Source organism: Globicephala melas, chromosome 10 (assembly GCF_963455315.2).
Source record: "Globicephala melas chromosome 10, mGloMel1.2, whole genome shotgun sequence".
NCBI lineage: Eukaryota > Metazoa > Chordata > Mammalia > Artiodactyla > Delphinidae > Globicephala > Globicephala melas.
The window spans coordinates 96,075,675-96,101,865 of NC_083323.1; the positions used below are offsets into that span (position 1 = coordinate 96,075,675).

At 49.4% G+C, this 26,191-nt stretch overlaps 2 protein-coding genes across 3 annotated transcripts in view; one reads left to right on the forward strand and one right to left on the reverse strand.

The window, feature by feature from the left end:
• The window catches only part of LPCAT3 (lysophosphatidylcholine acyltransferase 3), a 29,831-nt gene extending 9,842 nt beyond the window's left edge, over positions 1-19,989 (forward strand). Inside the window, exons 2-13 of the mRNA XM_030834553.3 lie at positions 13,569-13,676; positions 14,214-14,320; positions 14,816-14,909; positions 15,056-15,093; positions 15,479-15,657; positions 16,417-16,525; positions 17,177-17,263; positions 17,356-17,522; positions 18,737-18,884; positions 18,960-19,118; positions 19,226-19,354; positions 19,582-19,989. Of these exons, the coding sequence (XP_030690413.1) occupies positions 13,569-13,676; positions 14,214-14,320; positions 14,816-14,909; positions 15,056-15,093; positions 15,479-15,657; positions 16,417-16,525; positions 17,177-17,263; positions 17,356-17,522; positions 18,737-18,884; positions 18,960-19,118; positions 19,226-19,342 (1,313 nt within the window). The 3' untranslated portion in view covers positions 19,343-19,354; positions 19,582-19,989. The remainder of the gene's footprint in view (positions 1-13,568; positions 13,677-14,213; positions 14,321-14,815; positions 14,910-15,055; positions 15,094-15,478; positions 15,658-16,416; positions 16,526-17,176; positions 17,264-17,355; positions 17,523-18,736; positions 18,885-18,959; positions 19,119-19,225; positions 19,355-19,581) is intronic.
• Positions 19,990-20,202: 213 nt separating this feature from the next.
• On the reverse strand, positions 20,203-26,190 carry EMG1 (EMG1 N1-specific pseudouridine methyltransferase). 2 transcript variants are annotated; one of them, XM_030834559.3, is made up of 6 exons: positions 25,869-26,188; positions 21,692-21,793; positions 21,441-21,582; positions 21,019-21,077; positions 20,792-20,941; positions 20,203-20,482 (listed from the first exon to the last, which is right to left on the reverse strand). In XM_030834559.3, the coding sequence occupies exons 1-6, from the start codon at positions 26,034-26,036 to the stop codon at positions 20,369-20,371; spliced, it is 735 nt and encodes a 244-aa protein (XP_030690419.1). In that variant the 5' UTR covers positions 26,037-26,188; the 3' UTR covers positions 20,203-20,368. The 2 variants fall into 2 exon arrangements, with proteins under 2 accessions (XP_030690419.1, XP_069902562.1); XM_070046461.1 differs by lacking the exon at positions 20,792-20,941 and having other exon boundaries at positions 25,869-26,190.
• Position 26,191: the final 1 nt, after the last annotated feature.

Below are 26,191 nucleotides of genomic sequence, written 5' to 3' on the forward strand. Positions count from 1 at the left end.
ATAGTAATTTTGCAGGCAATTAAGAATTCACTATAAACAAAAAATAGAGGACTCGTGTGCATATGTTGTATGCACATCTGAGGAGGATATGAGAGCCCAGGAGGCTAAGTTCTGGTCACTGTATATTTGTATGTGCTCTGATGAGAAGTGGCTTCCATGTAGACGTGCTGAATGGCTTATAGCTCTTGAGGTTTCCAGTTTCTGCTGTGATAGCAATTCTAAACTCAGATGGACACCACTCTGGATTACTGTCCATAAATATAAAACCTCTGTTTGCAAGCCAGCAAGCAGAGGCCAACTGGAACGGTACGCTTTAAGGCTCCTATGGCTTATACCTCAGACAAAAGTAGAACAGACTGATTACAGTTGGAGGACAGCATACAGGGCCCTGGTTAAAAATATTGACCCATAAGAGCTACTAGAAATCCTCTTTTTTTTTTTTTTTTTTTTTTGCGGTACACGGGCCTCTCACTGTTGTGGCCTCTCCCTTTGCGGAGCACAGGCTCCGGACGCGCAGGCTCAGCGGCCACGGCTCACGGGCCCAGCCGCTCCGCGGCATGTGGGATCTTCCCGGACCGGGGCACGAACCCGTGTCCCCTGCATCGGCAGGTGGACTCTCAACCACTGCGCCACCAGGGAAGCCCCGTAAATATCTTTTAAGTGGCCTCAAGGAAGTACATGTATAATGCTTTTACAGATATTTTCTCTTTTAATCTACACACCAGCCTGCAAGATGGCTAATATTTTCCCTGTCAGCTGAAAGAAAAACGCACAACCTAAAAGTTGCAAGTTAAGTTTCATTCGGGGACCTTACTGAGGACTATAGTCCTGGAAACAGCCTCTCAGATAGCTCTGAGGAACTGCCCCGAAGAGGCAAGGGAGGAGCCAGGATATATAGGAATTTTTTGCTGGGAAAAAACATGTAGTTGAGCATCAAAAGATTACTGCTAATCACAAAGAGCAGACATCTCAAATTAATGATTTTAGTGCTTTTCTCTGTATGGGAAGATGCAAGAATCTGGGCTGATTGAAACTATTCCTTAGATATACATCTTAACTATCCAGGGCCCGTATCCGAAGCCCAGTTTTTCTCCATCCTGAATTCCCCTCTGGGTGCATTGTCGGTGGGTGACTGCAGTGCCTGATGGCGTGGTCCCTGTAGAACTGGAATGGGGGGGCAACATTCTTTTCTTTACATCCCTATTTCAGAGATGAAGCAATTAAGGTACAAAGAATCTAAGTGATTCGCCCAAGTGGCAGAGCTGAATTTCTAAACCAGTTTACTCTGATTCCTGAGTCCGGGGATATTCTAGCTAGAATCAGATAATCTGGCTAGAAGTTGCCACCATGTGGTTCGCTAACTTGCAAAGAATTAAAATGTGATAAAATGCACTGAATATAAGCAACAGGAGTGCCCTTTATCTTTGCTAGAAAAGGCATTTCGGTGTCTTAAAGTGCGTCAAAGTCAGTCAACATCCGTTGTCCCCGTTCCACTAAAGGGAAGAACTGCTAGTCAACAGCCTTAGCATTCTTTTCGGTCTATAAATTTTTGTCATAACAAAATAACTACGTGACCGTTTGAACAATCTGTAGTAGTACAGAAAAGACTGTAATCCAGATGTTCACAGATGAGGACGGTGTTCCGAGCATCCCTTTTGCCATCTGATCAGGCTTGAGATACCCCTGAGGGCTGGCCACTGCCAGGTGACTGACTTTTCCTGGGCTCAGAAGCCAGTGAGCGCCTGTGAGTGTCTGCTCCCCATAGGGTCACACAGAGGGGATTGGCGGCTTCAGGGCTGGCCTGTTGTAGTGTTACAACTTCTCAGCTTTGGCAGCAGGTTCCACCAGCCCGCCGGCATGTGTGTCATTGACACTAAGCTTAAGAAGTCCTTGCTTATTAACTACCAAGAGCACGTGGTTTGAGTGAAGCAGTTAAAGACTGACTTTTGGTGGGACTTCGGGGCACTTCAGGTTTAGGTTGTTTATTTGGGCCAAGTGACTAAAAAAACTAATATTTCTTAATCTTCATAAGAACACTTTTCCTTTCTTTCTCACAAGTAACAGCCGTTTACTAGTTTACCCTTAAAATGTCCCCTCTGTTCTTCATTTTTTCCCAGGACATTTTGATCATTTCTCCCAGTTTCCCTGAATCCTGTACTACAGTTGTCAAAACGTTTGAGATACTCAGCTGGAGGTCACTTTCAGAAATGAACTGCACAGGGAATTCCCTGGTGGTCCAGGGGTTAGGACCTGGCGCCTGCACCACTGTGGGCCTGGGTTCGATCCCTGGTCGGGGAACTAAGATTCTGCAAGCCACGTGGCATGGCCAAAAAATTGGAGGAAAAAAAAAGAAACCAGGGCTTCTCTGGTGGCGCAGTGGTTGGGGGTCCGCTTGCCAATGCAGGGGACACGGGTTCGTGCCCCAATCCGGGAAGATCCCACATGCCACAGAGCAGCTGGGCCCGTGGGCCATGGCCGCTGAGCCTGCGCGTCCAGAGCCTGTGCTCCGCAGTGGGAGGGGCCACAGCAGTGGGAGGCCCGCATGCCGCCAAAAAAAAAAAAACAAGGAATGAACTGCACAGTACGAGGGTAGGGACAGGGAGTCCCCAAGAATTGATGAAGAAAGAAAGTAGGGAAGAGCACCTAAATTTAGCACTGAAATGAAGTTTTTGAATCGTTTTAGATAGGAAGATAAGCAGACGTAAACATGGGCCTGTATGCGTCGGTGAACAGAGAATCAGAGAATAATACAGCTGTAGCTTTAAACGCACACAGCTGGTTGTTAGAGACGCACTCGCAGGCCACTGCCAGGTGTCAAGGCATGCGGCAAAGTCTCAACATGGAAATCAAGGGATGTGGGTTCTAATTGCAGCTCTGCTCTGTTAACCCGAGGCGTGCCAGTTATCCCCTTTGGGCCTTAATTTCTTTTTTTTTTTTTTTTTTTGCGGTACGCGGGCCTCTCACTGTTGTGGCCTCTCCTGTTGTGGAGCACAGGCTCCGGACGCACAGGCCCAGCAGCCATGGCCTATGGGCCCAGCCACTCCGCGGCATGCGGGATCTTCCCGGACCGGGGCACGAACCCACGTCCCCTGCATCGGCAGGCGGACTCTCAACCACTGCGCCACCAGGGAAGCCCCTTTGGGCCTTAATTTCTTATCTAATGAAGGGTTTGGAGTCAGTGATTCCTAAGGTTTCTTGGGTTCGAAGAATCTGGATCTTACGAATCACCATTCAGCATATGATTCAGCCCGAGCCGTACAGACTGTCGGAGTGGGGAAGGTGTGTTGGCACCTAATCTGCAGAAGAGAAACAGGGCCATCGTGAACAGCTTCCAAAGGCGAGCTTCATCCCCACCTCGGTGTCCATAACCTCCCCGTGTTCTTCCGGCTGGCAGAGTGATCAGGAACTCAGCTCGAAGCGTTCAGTGCCTCATCAGTTACCTGTCCCCGAGAAGAGACGGTGTCACGCAGGGCCTCACTGTCTTCCCTGTTTCTACTTGTCTTCCTTTTCTCTGTATAGTTCTTCAGCGCAAGGAATTTCCACTTTGGTGAAAGAAAAGAAAAGAAATTTGAGTGGCAGATCTTCACAGTAGAAATAAGAATGATAAAATTATCATGTGAAAATATTTGGTAAAAATAATCTACCAATAAGCCATATTCAGAAGCAGTCCTGTTTTATGTTCTAGTCTGTGATGCTTGGGGAAATTGAACTGAAATTCGATCCTGAAAGTGGCTTTCCAGTTGCCCAAAGCAAAATGCCCATTATCTACGGGAACATTACATAGTCTAGGAAACTGCCAACGTCCAGATGACGCAAGGCTGAAACAGGTTTTTCCAACCACCTCCTTTAACCAGAAACTGCAGAGTCACCATAACCGTGTCAGTAAACAAGCCCTAAGAGCAGTGATGGGCAGACATAGCCTTCTTTTGAGATCCTCTGTCCCCCATCCCTTTATCTCTGACCATAAGCATGAATTTTGAGTTTGAGATGACTTTTCGTCACTTCACTCCAAGGAGCCCATTGACACTCTGAACCAGATCTTCTCACAGGAGGTGAGGGCAAGTGGCCCTGGGCTGGGGGTATGTTACCACGTTCCTGCAGGCCGAGGAAGAAATGGGTAGACGGGAAACAGAGGCGATGAGCTAGACCACAACTCTAGGAGGTTGACTGCAAAAGGGCAGTAGCTGGAAGGAGCAGCACGGGGCCAAGGAGCGGGGGCTAGAGGGGTGGGGCTGTGCCTTTGGAAGGGGGCGGAGGGAATGTGCGGAGCGACCGAGTCATGTGTGGATCCAGCTTCATCAGTCACGAGCAGTCAGTACAGGTTAGATAACTGCTTTGATGTGTTTGATGTCCCTGTATTCGTAAAATGCAGACCATAAATGATTACTTACCTCATATAGTTGTTGTGAGGACTCACTGGGGTAATGTGCCTAACTTTCGTGTAAAACTCAATACATGCCACATGGTAAGCCCTTGATAGAGGTTAGTTGCCAGTATTGATGGTAATACTTGTTATTATCGGGAAGAAAAGACTGAGGAAGCTGGCAAGAAAGATCACAGACGAAGTTCCCACCTAAGAGTGGTTGGGGTAGATAGAATTCAGAGGATTGGAACCAAAGGGAAGGAGGGGAGGGTGTTTAAGGAGAAGGGAGGGACATCTTCCTCTGAGTCTGGAGAGAAGGAGAAAAGCTTGGATTTCAAGCAGAGCTTCTTCAGTTTATCCGCGGACAGCTCCCTGAAGGCCAGGGTGGAAAACTAAACAAAGGTATCCTCTCCGGGGCTCAGGGACTCAGCCTAACGCAGCTGTTGAAAGACAGAAGTGTCATTGAAGGCTCGTGTTGTATCTTTAAAATACAGGACAACTTGGCATTCCATTTTGTATAATGGATTTGTTTTTACCAGTTAAATTACTTGAGAATTTTTCCTGCAGAACTTCTAGGAAAGTGGGCATGCCACACCTGTCTCCCAGCTCCTATCAGTTGCTTACGTTTAGACAATGAGACACGGACATTGGCGGCGATGTTCTCAATCAGAACTTGGGAGCTCTCTGCCATGCTCCTACGCAGTCCCAGCTTCTGAAGAAAGAAGCGTGTTCCACAGCTGAGGAATTGCCCGCTCCTGTTTTCGATAACCTTTCCAAAGAGAATCAGTCGGGTTGACTGATTCCCTGGGCGTGGGCTGGGGTCCCTGCAGCCCTCTGTCTCATCCAGCTCCTCCTACACGGCCGTTCTTCCCGAGGGACAGCCCTCACCACCCATCTCACTGAGGAGAGGAAGGTTCTTTTCCTGAACTTGCTCACCCGCCTCCCAGGTTTCTCTGCCAGTCCCCTTACCTCGCCCTCCAGTCTCAGGGGAAGGGCCAGGGCTTCTTCCCTCTTTCTGTGGTAAACGCTTGTTGCTCTCCCACAGATACTGTCCTGGCCCACTATACTGCTTGTCTTCTTCCATAAAATACATATGGGAATGTCCCTGGTGGCACAGTGGTTAAGAATCTGCCTGCCAATGTAGGGGACACGGGTTCGAGCCCTGGTCCGGGAAGATCCCACATGCCGCAGAGCAACTAAGCCCGTGCGCCACAACTACTGAGCCTGCACTCTAGAGCCCATGAGCCACAATTACTGAGCCCGCGTGCCACAACTACTGCAGCCCGTGCGCCTAGAGCCCGTGCTCCACAGCGAGAGAAGCCACCGCATTGAGAAGCCCGCACACCACACGAAGAGCAGCCCCCGCTCGCCGCAACTAGAGAAAGCCCGCGCACAGCAACGAAGACCCAATGCAGCCAAAAATAAATAAATAAATTTATTTAAAAAAAAAAAAACAAAGCAGCATGCCATCTCCCAAGCATATACAAACAGAAAGAATCCAGAGACATCCCTCCCCAACAAAAAAAAACACACATATGGATAGAACATCTCTGTCTTAGAAATGCGTCCCTTCACTCAGTGGCCACGCTCTCTGGCCAGTCTTTTACTGCCTACTGCCTCGCCTCCACATCCAGCCTGCATTTCCTCTTGGTCCAGCCCCCGGTTCTTAGCTGGCCCCCAGGTCCCAGCCCCCGTGTCCCTCGTGCTGCTCTGTTTCACGGTGACTAACGACCTCATTGTGAACGTCTTCCTCACGCTCCTTAGACTTCCGGCACATTCGATGTTTTTAAACTCCTTTCCTACCGCAGAAGTCATCTTCCTTTCTCACATGGGTACTGTCCTCATTTACCTCTTGTTCTCTGTTTTATCTCCGTTTCTTTTGCTTGGCTCCCTTCAGTACAGGCATTTTCCAGGACTCAGCCCTGCCTTTGCGGCCTCTCCCTGTGAGAGTTTTATCTGGCTTCAGTTGTTGCCAGCAGAGCCAGCTGTCTCCTCTGATCTGTGTGTCTCTGTCAGTGGCACCACCTCTGACATGGAACCTTGAGGCCAGTGGTCTTCCCATTGCGGTCCATGTACCCTAGGGGTACATGAAGACTTTCCAGGGGATACATGGGCACAGATGAGGGAATCCACTTTCAGATTTTAAGCTTCCATATGTATTCGTTTCTAAAATTGACGTGCTTGAGACAGTGTCTGCTCTGAAAGTTCTCTTACAGTCACTCTTCACCAGCCTTTAGAAAGGAGACTTGCCCAGTGGTCCAGTGGTTTAGACTCTGTGCTTCCACTGTAGGGGATGCAGGTTCGATCCCTGGTCGGGGAAGTTCTGCATGCCGCACAGCGTGGCAAAAAAAAAAAAAGGAGAAAGGCCCGGGGGTAAGGGGTGCCCCAGGGAAACATTTCACAGGAGCCACGAAAGTGAAGCAAAGAGGAGCAGCCCCTTATTTTATCCAGGAGACAAACTCACGACAACCCTCTGCCTTATCGTTCCATCTTAGAAGTAGAATTCAGAGACAAGGTGGTTGTCATGAGGGAGAAGTATTAACTTGTTTATTTGAATTAAAAAATGAGGTTAGACCTCTTTTGACAGAAAGTGATCAAGCTGATTGGTTTGCCATTTAGATCACAAGGCAGACGTTTTCCATGTGTACTTAAAGCACACCTTCAATATACATGTTTAAAAACACATCATTTGCTGTTGTTTAAACTTACAGACACAGATGCAGAGAACGAACGTACAGATACCAAGGGGGAAGGTTGGGGGTGGGAGGAATTGGGAGATTGGGATTGACACGTATACGCTATTGAGACCACGTATAAAGTAGACAACTAATGAGAACCTGCAGTACAGCACCGGGAACTCTACTCAGTGCTCTGTGGTGACCTAAATGGGAAGGAAATCCAAATAAGAGGGGGTATGTGTATATGTACTGCTGATTCACTTTGCTGTGCAATAGAAACTAACACAACATTGTAAAGCAACTGTACTCCAATAAAAATTAATTAAAAGCAAAACTTATAAACGTTAGATGGCAACTTACAAATGTGAGAAGGCATCTATATTTTTTCAGAATTCTTTCAGGGGCTATTCCATCAAAAAAGTTTGAAGAGACTTCCCTGGTGGCACAGTGGTTGAGAGTCCGCCTGCCGATGCAGGGGACACGGGTTCGTGCCCCGGTCCGGGAAGATCCCACATGCCGCGGAGCGGCTGGGCCCGTGAGCCGTGGCCGCTGAGCCTGCGCGTCCGGAGCCTGTGCTCCGCAACGGGAGAGGCCACAACAGTGAGAGGCCCGCGTACCGCAAAAAAAAAAAAAAAGCTTGAAGACCACTGCAGGGGCTTAGCCACCTTTAATTTATCCCTTTCCATCATACCCCCCGTTCCAGTCATTCCTCTTGATTTTTTTTCCTATTATATCAATTTCAGACTCTGCCTGGTTTTCCAAACCTTCCTGTCCCTTCTTGTGGTCAAGCTGGTCTTGTGAAGTGACTGTTCCATGCTGTTTCCTACCACCGTGTCTTTAGTACATAATTCTCCTGCCCATTCCTTATTTCTTCTCTTTTCATCCTAACTGCTGTGTTCATTATTGACCTCTCCTCTAACCTCTACAACATTGGCTATTCCATGCAATTAGCATTTATAGAACATTGTTGCTTGATTTTCTTTTCTCTCTAAAAAGCTCCTTAAGAGTCTAAAAGCATCTCTTACACTCGACCATATTCTCCTTTTGCCTAATGCATTGCTGACCACTTAATGGATGCTCTATAAATATTTTATTGACTGCCTAGAATACAGTATTTGTTCATTCATTCTTTTATTCTTTCTTCCATTCAACAAATATTTTTGAGACCTTTTTTGTACCAGGAAAAGACCGTTTCTGTACCAGGAAAAGACCTTTTTTGTACAAGGTACTTGTGGTACAGCAGGGGAAAAAAAGAGACAAAAATCCTTGCCTTCAAAGACTGATAAATAAGTAGAATACATTGTATGTGAAAGAGTAATAAGTGTTGAGGGGAAATAGAAAAATGAAGTAAGAAAGAACAGGAAGTGTGTGTTGGTGGCATAGAGGGTGGGGTGAGTGTGTGCAATTTTAGATACTATGAAGGCCTCACTGATAAGGTGACATTTTAGTAAAAATCAGAAGGGCTGGAGGGACTTGAGCTTATCTGTGAAAGAGCATCCCAGGCAAGGAAACTATTAATGTGAAGGCTCTAAGGTTGCACCTGGCTGGCATTCCAGGAAGGGCAGCCGAGAGTAAGAGATGAGTCAGACAAAGGTGGGGGAGTGGTGAACAGATCAGTCTGGTAGGTTCTGGTTGGACTTTGGCTTTTGCTGAGTGAGACTGAAGGCCTGTGGGGCGATTAGTCAGGAGGTGACTGTAATAGTACAGGCCAGAGGGACTTCCCTGGTGGCACAGTGGTTAAGAATCCATCTGCCAATGCAGGGTTCGAGCCCTGGTCCAGGAAGATCCCTCATGCCGCAGAGCAACTAAGCCGTGCACCACAACTACTGCAGCCCGAGCGCCTAGAGCCCGTGCTCCGCAACAAGAGAAACCACTGCAAGGAGAAGCCCGCGCAACACAATGAAGAGTAGCTCCCCGCTCACCGCAACTAGAGAAAGCCTGCGTGCAGCAACAAAGACCCAACGCAGCCAAAAATACATAAAAATTTCAGAAAATACTATAAAAAAAATTTTTAAATGGTACAGGCCAGAGATGGCGTTGACCTGGACCAGGGGAAGAAGTGGTCAAATTCCGGGTTCACTTTGAAGGTAGAACAGAGTTTGCTGACAGACTGGTTGCAGGGGGAGGGTGGGGTTCAGGAAGGATGAGAAGGTCGCAGAGCTTCAGCCTTGAGTGAGCAGAAAGGTGAGTTGGCGTTTGCTGAAATGAGGAAGCCAGGGGAGGAGCAGGCTTTGTGAGGGAGATGTGTCAGCAGTTCACTTTGACACCTGTTAAATTTGAGATATCCGTTAGGCGTCCATGTTGTACACGAGTGTGAAGAACAAATTTGGGAGCCATCAGAAGACAGATGGTATTTAAAGCCATGTGGCTGGATGAGATTGCCGGGCACTTCTCTGTTAAAGCAGAGGTTGAAGCAGTCTCACAGTTATTGAGTATCTAATATGTACCAGGCTTAATATATGAACCCAAACCTAGATACCCATTTTACTGATGAAACTGAGGACCAAAAAAAATTAACTCATCAACCAGCCTGAGGGAGTAGCTAGTAAGTAGCAGAACCGGGATTCAAACTGAGATCTGTCTCAACTCCAGAGTTCGTGTTCTTCTAACCATACAGTGCCTTAATTTAATAGTATGTTGCATTTTAGAAGAAATGCCCTTGGCAAACCATAATCAGTATCTTTATAAAATAAATATGCTGTGACTCTTCTTTTGAAATGAAGATGGGAAGGAAATCCCTTAGTCATTTGTCACATGGAATGGAGATTAGATTCAGAAGCCCTGATACCCACTTTCACCAGAATTTCTCAGTTAAGGCCTGCTTTACAAACTCCCTGTAACTTTATGTGAATGTGTGTGTGTGTGTAATTTTTGTGACCACTTACAATATTTTAGGCTGTGCTAACTACTTTATATGCATTATCTCCTTTAGTCCTTACAACAACTCATTGAGGCAGGTACTGTCCCCATTTTACAGATGAGGAAACTGATGCTCAACATCAAATGGCTATTAAGTGTCAATTACTGTTGGTCAACCAATCAAAAAATGAAGTACACAGGATAGTGTGCTGTGGGAGATCCAAAGGTAGAGGAGGACTTGAGGAAAAGAGATTGTGAACATGTGTTAATTTTAAGATAAAACGAGAATGTAAGGAATGGGAATTTGTTGTATACAATGATTTGCCAAATGAGAGTCTTCAGCCCTAAGTGACACTTGAACTGGGTTTCCGAGAATGGGTAGGACTCTACTGGGTAGAGGAGTGGTTGGAGAAGGTGTCCCACCCAAAGGCATTGGCACAAGCGAAGGTCTAGAGATGAAAGACACGAGATATATTTGAGCAAAAACTAGCATATCAGTCACCTGGAGCAGGGAGATAGAGGCTTTAACCGGAAGTGTAGTTTAGAAGATAGACCTTGAATCTTCGGCTTGGGAACTGGTACTGTGTTGAGTAGTCAGCTGGAGTCGTTGATGTTTTCTGAGCAGGGGTTACAGGAAGAGCCCTCTGGTGGAGGATTGTTGGAGGATGAGGCTGCAGGCAGAGGTGAGGTCACGGCAAGAGTTGAAGGGGGAGTGTTTGAGGGCCTTCACTGCAGATGTAGCACAGGAAAGGAGGGGGCTGTGACGGTGGCGAGAAACACTGGAAAGGAGGAATCAACAGGATTTGGTGGCTATAGGTATAGGGAACCAAGGAGAGGGAAGAGGCAAAGACAACTTCAAGCCTTTGAATGTAGTTGTGTGGCCTAGAGAACGGTAACACCATTAACAAACAAAAGAAGCCAAGAGAAGACTGATTCCGGGGAAAGTCCATGTTGTAGTCACACAGAGTTTGAGATGGTATGTGATATCAAACGGAAAATGCCCAGCCAGGAAGTAGGAAATGGGGAACTGAAACTTGAGAAGTCAGGATTAAAGATGTGGACCTGTCTTTGGCGTAAAGATCATATTAAGTTACATGAGAGTGGATGGAGTTTCCAGAGGACAGTATAGCAAGAATAGCAGGGCTTCCCTGGTGGCGCAGTGGTTGAGAGTCCGCCTGCCGATGCAGGGGACGCGGGATCTTGCCCCGGTCCGGGAAGATCCCACGTGCCGCGGAGCGGCTGGGCCCGTGAGCCACGGCCTCAGAACCTGCGCGTCCGGAGCCTGTGCTCCGCAACGAGAGAGGCCACGGCAGTGAGAGGCCCACATGCTGCAAAAAAAAAAAAAAGAATAGCAGAGGACCAGGGCTGACTCCTGGAGGTCAGCTGTATTCAGAAGCCAGAGAAAAGCCTTGGGTGAAAGAGACAAAGAAAGAGAGGTTGGCGCGATCTGCTTGAATTGCGTCACCACCCTTGGCCAAGGCAAAGCTCAAAGCAAGCACAATGAATGCAAAGTAAACATTTAGGAACTTTCGTAGCCACTCCATAGTGCCACATCATCCAAGCCCACGACTTTGTATTTTACAAAAGTATTGGTCCACAACGCATGGGAAATTTTGAAAACTGGTCTATACCACTGACCAAGAAGGGCTAGCCAGAGGATAAAAGAGCCAAGAGGTCCACTCCTAAGTATATACCCGAGAGAACTGAAAACATACACCACACCAAAAGTTGTACAGGAATGTCCATAGCAGCCTTATTCTTAATACCCCAAAAGTGGAAACAACCCAGATGTCCATCAACTGATGATTGGGTAAATGAAGTATGGTCTGTCCAAACAAAAGAATATTATTCAGCCATAAAAAATAACGACATACTAGGGCTTCCCTGGTGGCGCAGTGGTTAAGAATCCGCCTACCAATGCAGGGAATGCGGGTTCAAGCCCTGGTCCGGGAAGATCCCACATGCCACGGAGCAACTAAGCCCGCGAGCCACAACTACTGAGCCCGCGTACCACAACTACTGAAGCCCGCATGCCCCAACTACTGAAGCCCACGCACCTAGAGCCCGTGCTCTGCAACAAGAGAAGCCACCGCAATGAGAAGCCCGCGCACCGCAACAAAGAGTAGCCCCCGCTCGCCACAACTAGAGAAAGCCCGCGCACGGCAATGAAGACCCAACACAGCCAAAAATAAATTTTAAAAAAAATGAAATTTAAAAAAAAAGAACACCAGCAAATCCTGGCACCAAGAAGATAAATGTTGATACACTGTTGTGTGAAAAAACTAGGATACATGAGTACACAGGTTGTGATCATAAGTTTAAAAAAAAAGTTATGGGAAGAAAGACTAAAAGGACATAAGCTAATATATAACATGATTATCCATTTACTTATTCACTTAAATAATTGAGCACTTTATGTATGACACTCATCTAAGCCTTGCAGAGTTAACCAAACTCACAACTATATCGCCAGTGATAAACTAACTGCAACTTATGATTGAAAAGTAAGGGGAATTCCCAGGGGGTCCAGTGGTTAGGACTCCAGGCTTTCACTGCCGAGGGCACAGTTTCGATCCCTGGTCAGGGAACTAAGATTCCCGCAAGCCACGTGGCCAAAAAAAGAGAAAAAAAGTAAGAATTGCAGCAGCTGTAAACCATGACCAACTCAGAACACTGATTATGCAATGATAGACTGGGTAAAGTGTCCTTCCAAAAAACAGTAGGGATCCCAACTCCTCGCACACACGCTACTGCAGTAGGAAGGTCGCCAAGCACATCAGCCAGACTTCTTGATGGGACACTGAATGTGGGTCTGTAGTAAAACCAGGGAACATGCTAATTTTGGTTGAGGAATAACGAACGTTGTTGGCCCTTTTTAATTCAGTAAGCAACCCTTGGCCGTGTGTCATCAGTTCATGGCCCATCAGGAGATCCCCTGTAGTTCAGTCAAGCCCCGGGACCATACTCTAAATCACGGCTTGAGAAGACATTTTCCCAGTACACCTAGCTGGATTTATAACTTGGTCGATGCCCATTACGTAAGGAGTACCTACATGTGTCCTGTAACTGCTATGCAACCGTATAGGCCGTCAGCAACCCCAGTTTGTAGCCGGGAATAATTTATATTTATCCTCTTAACAATCTGACTGAGGGACTTCCCCAGTGGTCCAGTGGTTAGGACTCCACGCTTCCACTGCAGGGGGCATGGGTTCGATCCCTGGTCAGGGAACTAAGATCCCACATGCCGGGCGGCCAAAAAAAAAAAAAAGAAAGAAAGAAAAAATAATCCGACTGATAATACTCTGCTAGTGATGAAATTATTATAGGTCATAAAGGTGTAAAATGGTGTTTCTGGGCACCCTGAATCCCTTGTATCATTTAAGGAAAATGCAAGAGAAAATTCCTAGCAATATTTAATAAGCCAAAAATGAAACCTAGTCTTCAGACCCAGTTTGTATTGCCTCAATATAAAATACCTTCAGTTTTAAATTTGTATTTACAAAGAGACTTTTTCTGATAATTGGGGATACTGTTATTGTCTTTGTAGACATCCACATAATGCATATGTTTTCCTCTCTGGGCTGAGTTTCATGCCAGATCGACTTCCAAAACAAACCTGGGAGGACGCCAGGCACGAGTAACCCTCTCCTGCTCCTCTCCCCCTCCAGGTTACCCTTTGGCTTTGTTTTACCGGCATTACCTTTTCTACAAGGACAGCTACCTCATCCACCTCTTCCACGCCTTTACAGGCCTCTCGATTGCTTATTATAACTTCGGTGAGTGAACGGAGCACTGCGATTACAGGGAGCCTCGGAAGGAACAGACCTGAACAAAACTTCCTGGAGAGAATTGGATGGGGAGGGAAGTTGTGATGCTCTGGCAGCAGAGGGTTTGTATGGGCAGGGACACAAGCTTAACTTCTCCCTTCACATACATTCCCCTCCCCGGTAAAAGCATGTTGAGAATGGGTGCCCTTACCAGACACCGTCAACAGAGAAGCACCAACAACAGAGAAGCACCAACAACAGAGAAGCACCAGTTTGTCTCTGCTGTGGCTGGAACTGGCCGACAGACCCAAGCAGTCCCCTCAGGAGCGTCCCGTAGGCCCGAAGTTCAGCAATACAGCAACTCCCTGGCGGTCCTTTCTATTTATACAGTTCATTTCCTTCCCTTCCTCCAAAACATGAGGCTATTAAAAAAGAAGAAAAATCCTAATACCAATATGTATACCCTTTGTGTTTAGAAGTCTCAGGAAGGGTGGGAATGCAGAAAAAAAAAAACAGGCAAAACTTTGCTCTCTCCTCCGCATCCAGGAATCCAGCTCTACCACTCCCTGCTATGCGTCGTGCTTCAGTTCCTCATCCTCCGGCTGATGGGCCGCACCATCACTGCCGTCCTCACTACCTTTTGCTTCCAGATGGTAAACGTCTTTCCCTGGGCAGCTCAGGTCACAGCTGACAGCAGTTGGGGGCGGGGAGGATGGGGACTGTGGTGTAGAGGAAGCCGTGGACTGGGAGAGCCAGTTTCTAATCCTTTCTCCCCACGACACTTGGCAGTGTGGCTCTGGGTCACTTGCCAGAAGCCCCAGGTGTTTCATCTGCAGGCTGCAGTGACGATGCTTCACCCACCTCAAGGACGGGGTGCCGGCCGTCCTTTGTGCATAGGACTGTGCCACTGGGGTTCTTTGAGTCTGACCAGATTAGCCCAGCTGTCCATGAGGGGAGTCACTTAAAGGCAAGGCAGAAAATCCACGTAGAATGAGCCACAGAGTGTAAGCGTTGAGGACGTCTCTTCCCCTTTACAGGTTCAGTTTCTAGACCAGGAGAAAGGAAAAGTGAAAAGAATACATTGGATTTCAGAGCAGGGAGAACATAAATCAGAGCAATGGTAGAATAAATATTTGCCGCTCTCCTAGGCCTACCTTCTTGCCGGATACTATTACACAGCCACTGGCAACTACGATATCAAGTGGACAATGCCACATTGTGTCCTGACCTTGAAGCTGATCGGTGAGTGGTGGGGCCCTGCCTTCCCCGTTGACACCCAGGCTCCTCTCTTCAGACCTTAGGCTTACCCCGGGCCCTGCCCCGTGTGCTCCTGGCCATGTCCCGTGTCCCCTCCCTCCTCTCCACCCACACCTTCTCTCTCTGCTCAGGTCTCGTCATCGACTACTATGACGGAGGGAAAGATCAAGTAAGTACCCCTCCCTCCACAGAGACGTGAAGGAGTTTAACCAGAGGGAAGGAGGACGGCTGTTGTTATCCCCATGCCCTCATGCCCGCCCGTGTGGTCGCCGTTTCCGGCCGCACTGATCAAGGACCGACAAGTCTAATTGCCCGGGTCCAGCTCTAGCTCAGAGTCCAGAGATCAGGGCCAGCAAGGCATTGGGAAGAGCAGCAGCCGGCCTAGGCCGAGCTGCGCCTGCGCGTGCCCATTACCCCCGAAGCACTGACTCTTCTCCGTGCTGTCATCCCCTCAGAGAGGCTCTATTTGAAGAACCTGGATCACTGGGGACGAGGGTGGGGAGCCCTCAGACTGGCTCTTGGGTCCTGAACCATTCGTTCTCTTCTCGGCATAGAAATCCCTGTCCTCTGAGCAACAGAAATACGCCATACGGGGTGTCCCTTCCCTGCTGGAGGTTGCTGGCTTCTCCTACTTCTATGGGGCCTTCTTGGTGGGGCCCCAGTTCTCAATGAACCACTACATGAAGCTGGTGCAGGGACAGCTGACTGACCTACCAGGCAAGATACCAAACAGGTAACAGCCCCCTTCGGTCAGGGCGTCTGCGTAGGCGTCTCACCCGACAAAAAGCCACTTCTGAAGTGACTTCCTGCAGGCCGGCCGGCTGCATTCTCTGGCCTGGGCCTGGCTCACGGCCTGTGACGGGCCTGTGACGGGCGCTCCGTGCCTGCTCGCTGCAGGGAGGGGGCCCTTTTCAGCTTGGGTCACTTCCCGCCATCCCTCCCGACCCTGTAGTACAAACAATAAAAATTCACTTTTATGCCATAGATTTTGCCTGAACCAGTCACGTCCCTGCCTTTAACACTCACTTTCCCAGTTTAAAAATACTGTTAAAAAAATAATAATAATACTGTTAAATATATCAAAATCTATATATATAAATATATCTCACAGTAGAAGATTGATAAGTTACCAGGAAAATCCCTTTGTGGAGAACTTGTCCAGCCTGCGTTTGAGCATTGATCCAGCCAGGACAGGAGGGAGCAGATCCAAAACCGGTCCTTCCCCGTCTCTGCATCGGGCTTTCAGTCCCGATGTAGCCCAAGCACATGGGGGAGCCTTCGAGGTCCACGGGACCCCCGAGGGCGAGCACCCCAGATTCCCCAGCCCGCCCCCTCGTTGCCCCACCCCCACCCCAGAACTCGCAGGGTCTGCACACTCCATCCTCATGTCCGGCCCTAAGGTTGCGCTCACTCTGGGAAGCTGCTCCCTCGTGAAGGTCGGAGGGCGAAGGGAGGGGCCTCCGCCCGTGGTGACCTGCGTGTTCCTTTCCAGCACCGTACCTGCTCTCAGGCGCCTGAGTCTGGGCCTTGTCTACCTAGTGGGCTACACCCTGCTCAGCCAGCACATCACAGAAGACTATCTCCTCACTGACGACTACGAAGTGAGTGCTTCCTGAACAGCAGCAGTGCGACTGCGCCAGAGATAGACAGTGGCCAGGCCAGGAGCCCGTAGATAGCCGAGAAGTGGGTAACACCACCTACAAACGCGTGTTGGTTTTGCTCTAGATCTGAGAGTTGGTGTCAATGCCAGCCGGGCCGGGACCCGTTCATCAGCCAGCACTGAACGACCTTCGCGGGCACAGGGCTGTGCCAGGTGCACTTCAGCACCCCTGACCTTCCCCCAGCGGCTCGAGCTCGCCCTCTTACAGCCAGGCGGCTCGAGCCCCCCTCCGGCCCAGGCAGACCAGGGCTCTAGGAGCTCAGGACCCAGGGAGGGGGAGTGCTGGCTCAGGCTCCGTCCCGGCTCTGGGGAGGTTGGTCTCCTTCAGCTGACGTCGAACGTGGATGTGAAAGTCCCCCAGCACTAGTGTCCCAGGTGCCCGGCTCTGTAGGAGAGGAGTTGAGGACAGCACTGTCTGAGGGCGTCTCCGAGGGGGCTCCCTGCTGGGTCCCCTTGGCCTCTTGCAAAGCAGTTAGGCAGACTGTCGGGGGGACACGGGGTAGTAGTCAGCCACACGTGTGAGGACGGGGAGCACGGGGGCCCCTCCTGGCCTGGCGGTGTCCCTAATGCTCATGCCTTCTCTCCTGTCAAGAACCGCAGCTTCTGGTTCCGCTGCCTGTACATGCTGGTCTGGGGCAAGGTTGTGCTGTACAAATACGTCGCCTGTTGGCTGGTCACGGTAAGGAGAGAGGGCCCAGGGCCGCAGCGAGACGAGCTGCAGGCTGGGTGCGGTGCAGAGCGGCGGGGTCGCTTACGCCATGGCTCCCTCAGGAAGGCGTGTGCATCCTGACGGGGCTGGGCTTCCACGGCCTTGACGAGCTCGGGAGGGCCAAGTGGGACACCTGCGCCAACATGAAGGTGTGGCTCTTTGAGACAGACCCCCGCTTCACGGGCACCATCGCCTCTTTCAACATCAACACCAACGCCTGGGTGGCCCGGTAAGCGCCCAGCCGGGGAGGTCGCACGTCACTTCCTCCAGCTTTCCCCACTTCGGGGGGCCCCCCCATCAGTCACTCTCACACCCCCAGCCACACCCACTTTTGTCCCCAACCCAACCCCCCCAAACTGTCCCTGTCTTTTTTTTTTTTGGCTGCATTGGGTCTTCGTTGCTGCGCGGGCTTTCTCCAGTTGCGGCGAGCGGGGGCTACTCTTCGTTGTGGTGCGCGGGCTTCTCACTGCGGTGGCTTCTCCTGTTGCGGAGCACGGGCACTAGGCGCGCAGGCTTTGGTAGCTGTGACACCTGGGCTCAATAGTTGTGGCTCACGGGCTCTAGAGCTCAGGCTCAGTAGTTGTGGCGCATGGGCCTAGTTGCTCCGCAGCATGTGGGATCTTCCCGGACCAGGGCTGGAACCCGTGTCCCCTGCATTGGCAGGCGGATTCTTAACCACTGTACCACAGGGAAGTCCCATCCCTGTCATTTTTGAAAGACAGAAACAAGGCATACATGGCCTCAAGTGCTGGGTTTTCACCCCACTTCTGCCACCAGCCTTATGTTCACAAACACTTCCTCAGTCCCACGCGTGGGGGCACTGTCAGCAGTGTGGGTGCAGGGCCTGCCCCGCTCACCGCTGCAGCCTCGGCACCAGGCGCCTGGCAGGCCCTCCGTCACTACCCGTCGTACCAGGTGGGGCCCCAGCTGAGCCTTACGTCTATTTTCTGTCTAAACCGTGACTCGTCAGCTTCACTGCCTTTCATTCTAAAGTGATCGGAAGGGCTTCCCTGGTGGCGCAGTGGTTAAGAATCCGCCTGCCAATGCAGGGGACACGGGTTCCAGCCCTGGTCCGGGAAGATCCCACATGCCTCAGAGCAACTAAGCCCATGCACCACAACTACTGAGCCTGCGCTCTAGAGCCCGCGAGCCACAACTACTGAAGCCCGCGCGCCTAGAGCCCATGCTCCGCAACAAGCCACTGCAGTGAGAAGCCCGCGCACCGCAAGTAAGAGTAGCCCCCGCTCGCCGCAACTAGAGAAAGCCCGTGCGGAGCAACGAAGACCCAGTGCAGCCATAAATAAATAAAGTGATCGGAGGGCACTGCCTCCCCTCCCCCAGGGGGCCCTGTGGGAGCAGCCGCCACCCCTGCACCCCTAAGGGCTCCAAGAACCCAGAGGCAGGATGGATCTGAGTCTCATCCTTTCTCACCCTTCTCTCTAGTTACTTCTTCAAACGACTCAAGTTCCTTGGAAATAAACAACTGTCCCAGGGCCTCTCACTGCTGTTCTTGTCCCTCTGGCACGGCCTCCACTCAGGGTACCTGGTCTGCTTTCAGATGGAATTCCTCATCGTTATTGTGGAAAGACAGGTAAACCCTAAGGGTGGTGGATGAAAGGGGCCTGAGAAGGGGTAAGGCGCTGAGCCCTCTCCCCTTCCTCCACAGGCTGCCAGCCTGATTCAAGACAGCCCAGCCCTGAGCAGCCTGGCCTCCGTCAGGGTCCTGCAGCCCCTCTACTATCTGGTGCAGCAGACCATCCACTGGCTCTTCATGGGTTACTCGATGACTGCCTTCTGCCTCTTCACGTGGGACAAATGGCTGAAGGTACACGAGGGCCTGCCTGCCAGGAGGGGAGGGAGCCACTGAAACCTCAGGCAGTGGGGCTGAATCCAGGCCCTCTGTCTACCGCGGTGGCCTGTATCCCTCCACAGGTGTATAAATCCGTCTATTTCCTTGGCCACGTCTTCTTCTTGAGTCTACTATTCACATTGCCTTATGTGCGCAAAGCACTGGTGCCGAGGAAAGAGAAGTTAAAGAAAATGGAATAATCTATTTCCCTGGTAAGATCCCTCCAGCTGAGCTGAAACTACCGGGTTACAGAAGAGAGCAACAGACTGGGGCAGGGGTAGTACTGGAGATGCGGGGGTAACCTCACGGGGCCTGCCTTCCAGGAAGCACAGCATGGGGCACTGACTGCCCTGAGGCGCGACCGGAGGGAGCTGGAAGGGCTGCAGACCGGGGACTAGGAGGCGAGACCAACCTGCCCGCCCGCCTTCTCCCCTTGCAGGTGGCCCAGAGCAGGACTGGTGCAGAAACGACTCGCCTCCCTTTCCACAGCACTCCTTCGTCCCAGAGCACAGAGAACCAGAAGCCAGGGTGCGGGAAGACGGGGCTCCCCCAGCTGTGCCTCTGCTGCCGGCCACGTCTCCATCTGGGGCCAAAGGGGAGACTCTCGTGGGAGGAGTAGAGGGGCCCGTTGTCTCCCCTCTGGGCTCCCCCATGCACGTTGCCTTATCTCTCCCCCTCTAGCCAGGAATCTGTTGTGGTTTTCTTCTGCCAATTTATTATGATGATTGTATATGTGCCGCTACCTCCGCCCCCCCCCATGGGGGGAGGGGAGGGGCACAGCCCCACCTGCTCCACTTTTCTACCTAGGATTGTACCAGATAAAGTCACCTCAGTGTGTTGTTTTTCACTTCTAGCGCTCCTGACTGCCTTCTTTCAGACACAGCCCTCCACATCTGCCATGGCTGAAATCAGGGCTCCCTCCTTTAGGGCACAAAGCCCACCTGCGAAGCCCAGGGCCAAACTGCAGACACTGTAACCTCATATGTCTTCCTGAGTCTGAGGGGTTACGCCAGGTCACACCATCAGAGGCTGCTGAGCTTAGGAATCCCCAAAGCACAACTAGGTTTGCAAGAACAATGTTTATAAGATAAACAAATAGCAGGTGTACAGCCCGGACCCACGCAAACCCCGGTCTCGGTGCAGGAAGGGGGTCTTGCGGCAGTCAGCTGGGCACCAGGGCGGGTAAGCAATGTCCACAGTCTCTGTGTCAGGTTAGGGTGCTTCTGTCAGATGACGCCCCACGCTTCTTCAAAGGCTGTGGTGAGCTTTGCACAGGTGAGGGCAGCAGAGAGTGGGTAGTTGCTGATGGACACCATCTTCTCTGTGTACTCCACATCCAGCTGGGGAGAGAGCAGTCAGTCAGCTGGCTCTGTCACTCCGTCACAGGTTCAGCCCTTGTCTAGGGCAGGAAAACTACCATTTCCCAGTGCTGTTTAATACCAGTGTGAGCAAAGGACGGAGACGGCCCTGGCTTTGACCATGCCACATATGCCAGCATTCCTCAAAGGATGCGCCCTGGGGGCAGGAAATGGAAGCTTCATCTGTCCCCAACTTATAAGGACAAGGATCATCAAAACACTAAGTGCTCCTGGGATTCTGTCCTGAGCTTCAGCTCCGGGAAGAATCTAAGAGCTGAGCCCAGGCCTTACCCTGCCGTGGGCAAAGGCCCCCACCACAAAGACAACAGGGTCGCCGCTGGGCACCAGCTCCCGCACATCGCCGACGACCGGGGCGGAAAAAGAAGTGCCGATTTTCATGCACCCAACCGGGAAGTGATGTGACACTGGATTCTTAATCACCTAAAGAAAGACAGAAAAATCAGCCCCAGACACACTCCCAGAGCACTACCTCCAACTAGTAGCTGTCAACACCTCACCTTCAAGAGCTTCTGGGGGCCATCAGCTGCTCGAACGCTGAGTTTGTGTAAAAGCTGAACTAGGGCAGAAAAAAGAGTTCAGAGCTAGCCAGAGAGCCTGCCTCTATGCCCAGTAACTTAACCAGGAAGAACCTCAGGTGAGGCGAGCTCCACACGCCCTGCGTGTCTACACGACTGAAACGTCATGGCCAAGCAGCTGTCGAGCACATCACTGGTTGTGTGGTGACAGGCCCCCTCCCTGCTCCTCAGCCAGGAACCCACGCGGGCTGTACCCACTGTGCGTGGGGAGAAAGCGCAGACCCCCTGTTCTGGAATCAGCCACATGTGCCCCTCCCCCACTTAAAAATGCCACACTTAATTTATCCCTTTGCCTCTCGCTTCATCACTACTGCCAAGTTTAAGTCCTAAGGCTTCTATCTCACCCATGAGGCCACAGAAGCGGTCAAAGGTTCTGGGAATTCGAGTCTGGGGGTTCACTTCAATCAGCACATTCTTCTGCGTGTGGATATAAACCTGTAGCAAGCCAGCCCGGTTCAGGGGACTGTCCATCAGCATCAGTAAACTCTGAGGGAGGCGGAGACCAAGGCACGGTTAAGACTGAAGAGAAGTCACACGCAGCTGCCTTACCTTCCATACAGAGGCACGGGGGCCTGAGCCCTGTCCCTGGAGTTACCTGGTGAGCTATGTCTGGTCTCACTTCCCCAGGGTCCCGTCCGTTCTTCAACAACATGGACTTGTGCTTGTCACAGTTGAGCAGCTCATACGTCTTCCCCACCTGACGAACAGGGAACAAGGTCAAGAGCAACATAAGCGTTTACCTGGAACAGCGGTTCTCAGGTGGTCCCCAACCAGCAACATCTGGAAAGCTGTTAGACAGTCACATTCTCATGTCCACTCCAGACCTACTAAATCAGACACACGGTGTGCGGCCCTGAAAACCGTCCAGGGGATTACTGTGTGGCCACGTCCTCCCCCCACACCCCATCCCCTAACTGGTCTTGGAGGGAAAAGGGAGGAAGAGTGCAGCCTGTGATTCCACAGGATCTAAACTGCATTGAATTTTTTAAAATTTATTTATTTTTGGCTGCGCTGGGTCTTTGTTGCTGCGCACAGGTGTTCTCTAGTTGCAGCGAGCGGGGGCTGCTCTTCATTGCGGTGTGCCGGCTTCTCACTGCGGCGGCTTCTCTTGTTGCGGAGCATAGGCTCTAGGCGCGTGGGCTTCAGTAGTTGTGGCTCGCGGGCTCTGGAGCGCAGGCTCAGTAGTTGTGGTGCACGGGCTTAGTTGCTCCGTGGCACATGGGATCTTCCCGGACCAGGACTCGAACCCGTGTCCCCTGCATTGGCAGGCAGATTCTTAACCACTGTGCCACCAGGGAAGTCCCTAAACTAGATTTAATTTTAAAACCTATGGGTATTAGGCAAAGCCAGTGAGGGATTCTGGAACCAGGCAGAAGTGAGGTTAATGAGCAAGACTGAATGCTTGTTTATCACAAAAGCATTATGTAGACACTGGGCAAAACATACGCGGTCACTACCCTCAGGTTGCTTAAAACAAACATGCACAAAGAGCTGCAAGTCTGAGCAGGAAGAAATGTGAAAATTCTAATGAGGCAAGAGGTAGTCTAACCAAGGAACGTTCTCATAAGTAAAACAAAGAGGGGTGGTTCCGATTTTAAGGCATGTGAGCAACCGCTAAAAGAAACAACTGCAAATCAGAGCCCTGAGGAGCATTATAGGGTGGTCAATAAGAAGTTTAAAAACATACCAGTAGGGCTTCCCTGGTGGCGCAGTGGTTGAGAATCCTCCTGCTAATGCAGGCGACACAGGTTCGAGCCCTGGTCTGGGAGGATCCCACATGCCGCGGACCAACTGGGCCCGTGAGCCACAACTACTGAGCCTGCGGGTCTGGAGCCTGTGCTCTGCAACAAGAGGCCGCAACAGTGAGAGGCTCGTGCACCGCGATGAAGAGTGGCCCCCGCTCGCTGCAACTGGAGAAAGCCCTTGCACAGAAACGAAGACACAACACAGCCAAAGATAAATAAATAAATTTATTTAAAAAAAATACGTAGCTTTCCAAGTACTCTATTAAAAGACTTTAAAAAAATAAATTAAAAAAAATAAAAACATACCAGTAAGTACAAACACAGGTTTCGAAAAGGCCAAGTTTTTATGTATCAACACAACATTTGTATGTCCGGCAACATCTTGAGATATGACTCCAAAAAGTTTGGGGGAAGAGGCATATAGATTTTGAAATTAACTGAGTAACTGAAATAACAAGAATGTCACAGAGAGTAAAACAAAGGACCAAGAACTAAGTCCATGGGACACTCTTAGTTACAGAAGAAAAAGAACCTCTTGAATAGAAGAATCTAGTTTTGACCCATTAGTAAGTTATAACCAGGGTTTTCGTTCTCTTAATGGAACAGAATAGAAAACATCAGAGTACTTCAAGTATAGTCATGGTAAGTAAAGCCTCATGGAACTTTCGGCTTCGTATAATTAAGTGCGCATACTGGCTCACGATGTAATTTTTTTTATTGTGGGCTGTGGTTAATAAGCTTGAAAACCACTAACTAGAATAATCAGAGAATGAATACCATGTGTAATTCTGTAATAGGCACTGGAGATACATGAATTTTTAAAACCTTATTCTCTGTCCTCATTATAGCCTTCTAGTGGAAGAGACAAACTAAACAAGCACATGAGTACTTAATGTGAATTGTGATAAACATTACGAAGGAAAACTAAACGGTTCACTAAAGAATTATGAGGACCTGATTTATACCAGGAAGGGAGTCATTTCTGTGGGAAAGTAACATTTAACCTAATAACTGAAGAATGAGTAGCCTAATAGGCTCAATAATTGTTAAATGAATCAACATTAAGTAGGAATTAATAAAGCAAAGAGTCGAGTAAAGGGTGCTTGCAGTTAAACAACATTATCTGCAATGACCTTAAGGTATAAGAGAACGTAGTGCTTTCAAAGAGCTCAAAGAAGGCCAGTGAGGTTGGAGTACAAAGAATAAATGGAGTGACTTCCCTGGTGGTGCAGTGGATAAGAACCTGTGCTCCCAACACAGGGTTCGATCCCTGGTCAGGGAACTAGATCCCACATGCATGCTGCAACTAAGAGTTCGCATGCCACAACTAAGGAGCCCTGGAGCCGCAACTAAGGAGCCCGCCTGCCCCAACTAAGACCCAGCACAACCAAATTAATTAATTTTTTAAAGGGGGGGATATACGTATACATATAGCTGATTCACTTCATTGTACAGCAGAAACTAACACAACATTGTAAAGCAATTACACTCTAATAAAAAACAATTTTTAAAAATTGAAAAAGAATAAATGGAGAGTGCAGGCCCAGATGAGGCTTGCAGAAGCAAGAGGTATCAGCACAAGGAAGACAAAAGCTAACAGTATGGAAGATTTCAACCAGCTGTGGAGTCCATCACCCTTGGAGTACCATTAATGACAACTGGCCTAATTTATTCCGGAGCATGCTCTAGGAACTTTAATTTGCCCACAACCTTTTCAACTTCCTAATAAGTAACCTGAATCAAGAATAATAATAACAACTATTTCCAAGTGACAGAAATTATTCTAAACCCTTTCCACATCTTAACTCCTTTAATCCTTCCAACAGCCCAGTAAAATAGGTACTACTGTCATCCCCACAGATATGAAGAAATGAAGTGGTTAAGTGATGCTCAGAATTAATAGCCTGGGGAGACAGCGGCAATGAAGTGAGAGATGAATATATGAACCTATAATTAGGTTAGAAATATCAATTATAGAAGAAAATGAAAGGAAACCTGATGAGCTGCTCGTTTGAAAAAAGAAAACAGTTTTCTAAACTGCAAGCTTTATAAAGTGCCATAGTGGTTGAGGAAGAAAAGCTGGAACTGAATTGCACTCGGATTACTATGGCAAGGTACTATTAAAGCACTTTCATTACAGTCCCCCTGCAAAGTATTAACCCCTGCTTTACAAACTAAGGACAAACTTGTTTTCTCAAAATCACACACTTGAAATTAGTGTAAGAACCAAGATTAAAATCCGGGTCTGGCTTCTAAACCAGTGCTATTTCTTCTGGCCCTACTCACTGAACAAGTTTAGTTCTAAACAGTATGAGAAACAATATCATAAAGAATGAGAACACTGCACAAATTTTTAAGACGGGGAACTGCCGGATTTTTTCGGGAGAAGAGTCCAATGATAAGTAAAAATAAAGATGTGAAAGTATTAATGATAATCTGGTCCAGGCAGTGTTTTGAAATGTACAGATTATAAATCTATTATAATTATAATAATATAATTATATTTATAATATAAATTTATATAATTTATAATTATATAATTATAATATAAATTTATATAATATAAATTTATAATATAATTATAATATAAAGGAGAGTGACAGACACCTTTCAACGTATTAAGACATTAAGTCCTTACAAATAAAAGGGTGGGAAGACTGAGCTGCAGTAACTACCTTTCCCCTCTACCTAGTAAGCTTGTCTTGGGATAAAGCGGGACGACGCGATGGACGAAACCCCTTCCCCTTAGACGACTCGGGGGTTGGGGATGGGGTTAGGGTTACCATAGAATCCTAGTAAATCAATCGGAAGCAAGCATGTGACGGCTGCAATGGGATTCAAGGGCAAAGAAAACGAGCACTGACGACCCGTGTTAAAGGAAGAGACAGTCGATTAGGCCACTCTTTCTCCAAAGCATGTTTCACCTGTCTCCGCTTTCTCCATCCACTCTGAGCCCATCACCCTCACCCAACCTGTTCCCATCCTATCGATCTACTACTAGCTCTTCACCCCCTAGTCCGAAACTACCTTGACTGTCTCCAGACTGGCCCCTTCCAGCACCACAATGAGCCTACGGCCTCCGATCTTGCTTCCCACCCCGAGTCGGGGCCGCTTGGGCGTCACAGCATCCCAGTCCTCTTCCTGCTCCGCGGCGCGCCGCTCACGAGGTTGGAATCCACCACCGGGCGCTGCCATCTTGCAACCGGACCGGAATTTGTGTAACGTCCTTAAACTAGGGCCTCGCTCTCGCCCCAAATGCAAGCTTCCTTCCGTCTGCCATTTTGAAAGTGGGCGCTCGGAAATGGCGACGGCTGGCTGCAGATGCTCCCGAAGCCGCTCTGGGAGGGCAG

Coding starts and splice junctions, on each gene's coding strand:
- EMG1 (XM_030834559.3), bottom strand. CDS start 26,036: ATGGCAGCGCCCGGTGGTGGATTCCAACCTCGTGAGCGGCGCGCCGCG. Junction 21,794..25,868: donor CCAGTCTGGAGACAGTCAAG/GTAGTTTCGGAC, acceptor CCTGTTCGTCAG/GTGGGGAAGACGTATGAGCT. Junction 21,583..21,691: donor GACCAGACATAGCTCACCAG/GTAACTCCAGGG, acceptor CGCCTCCCTCAG/AGTTTACTGATGCTGATGGA.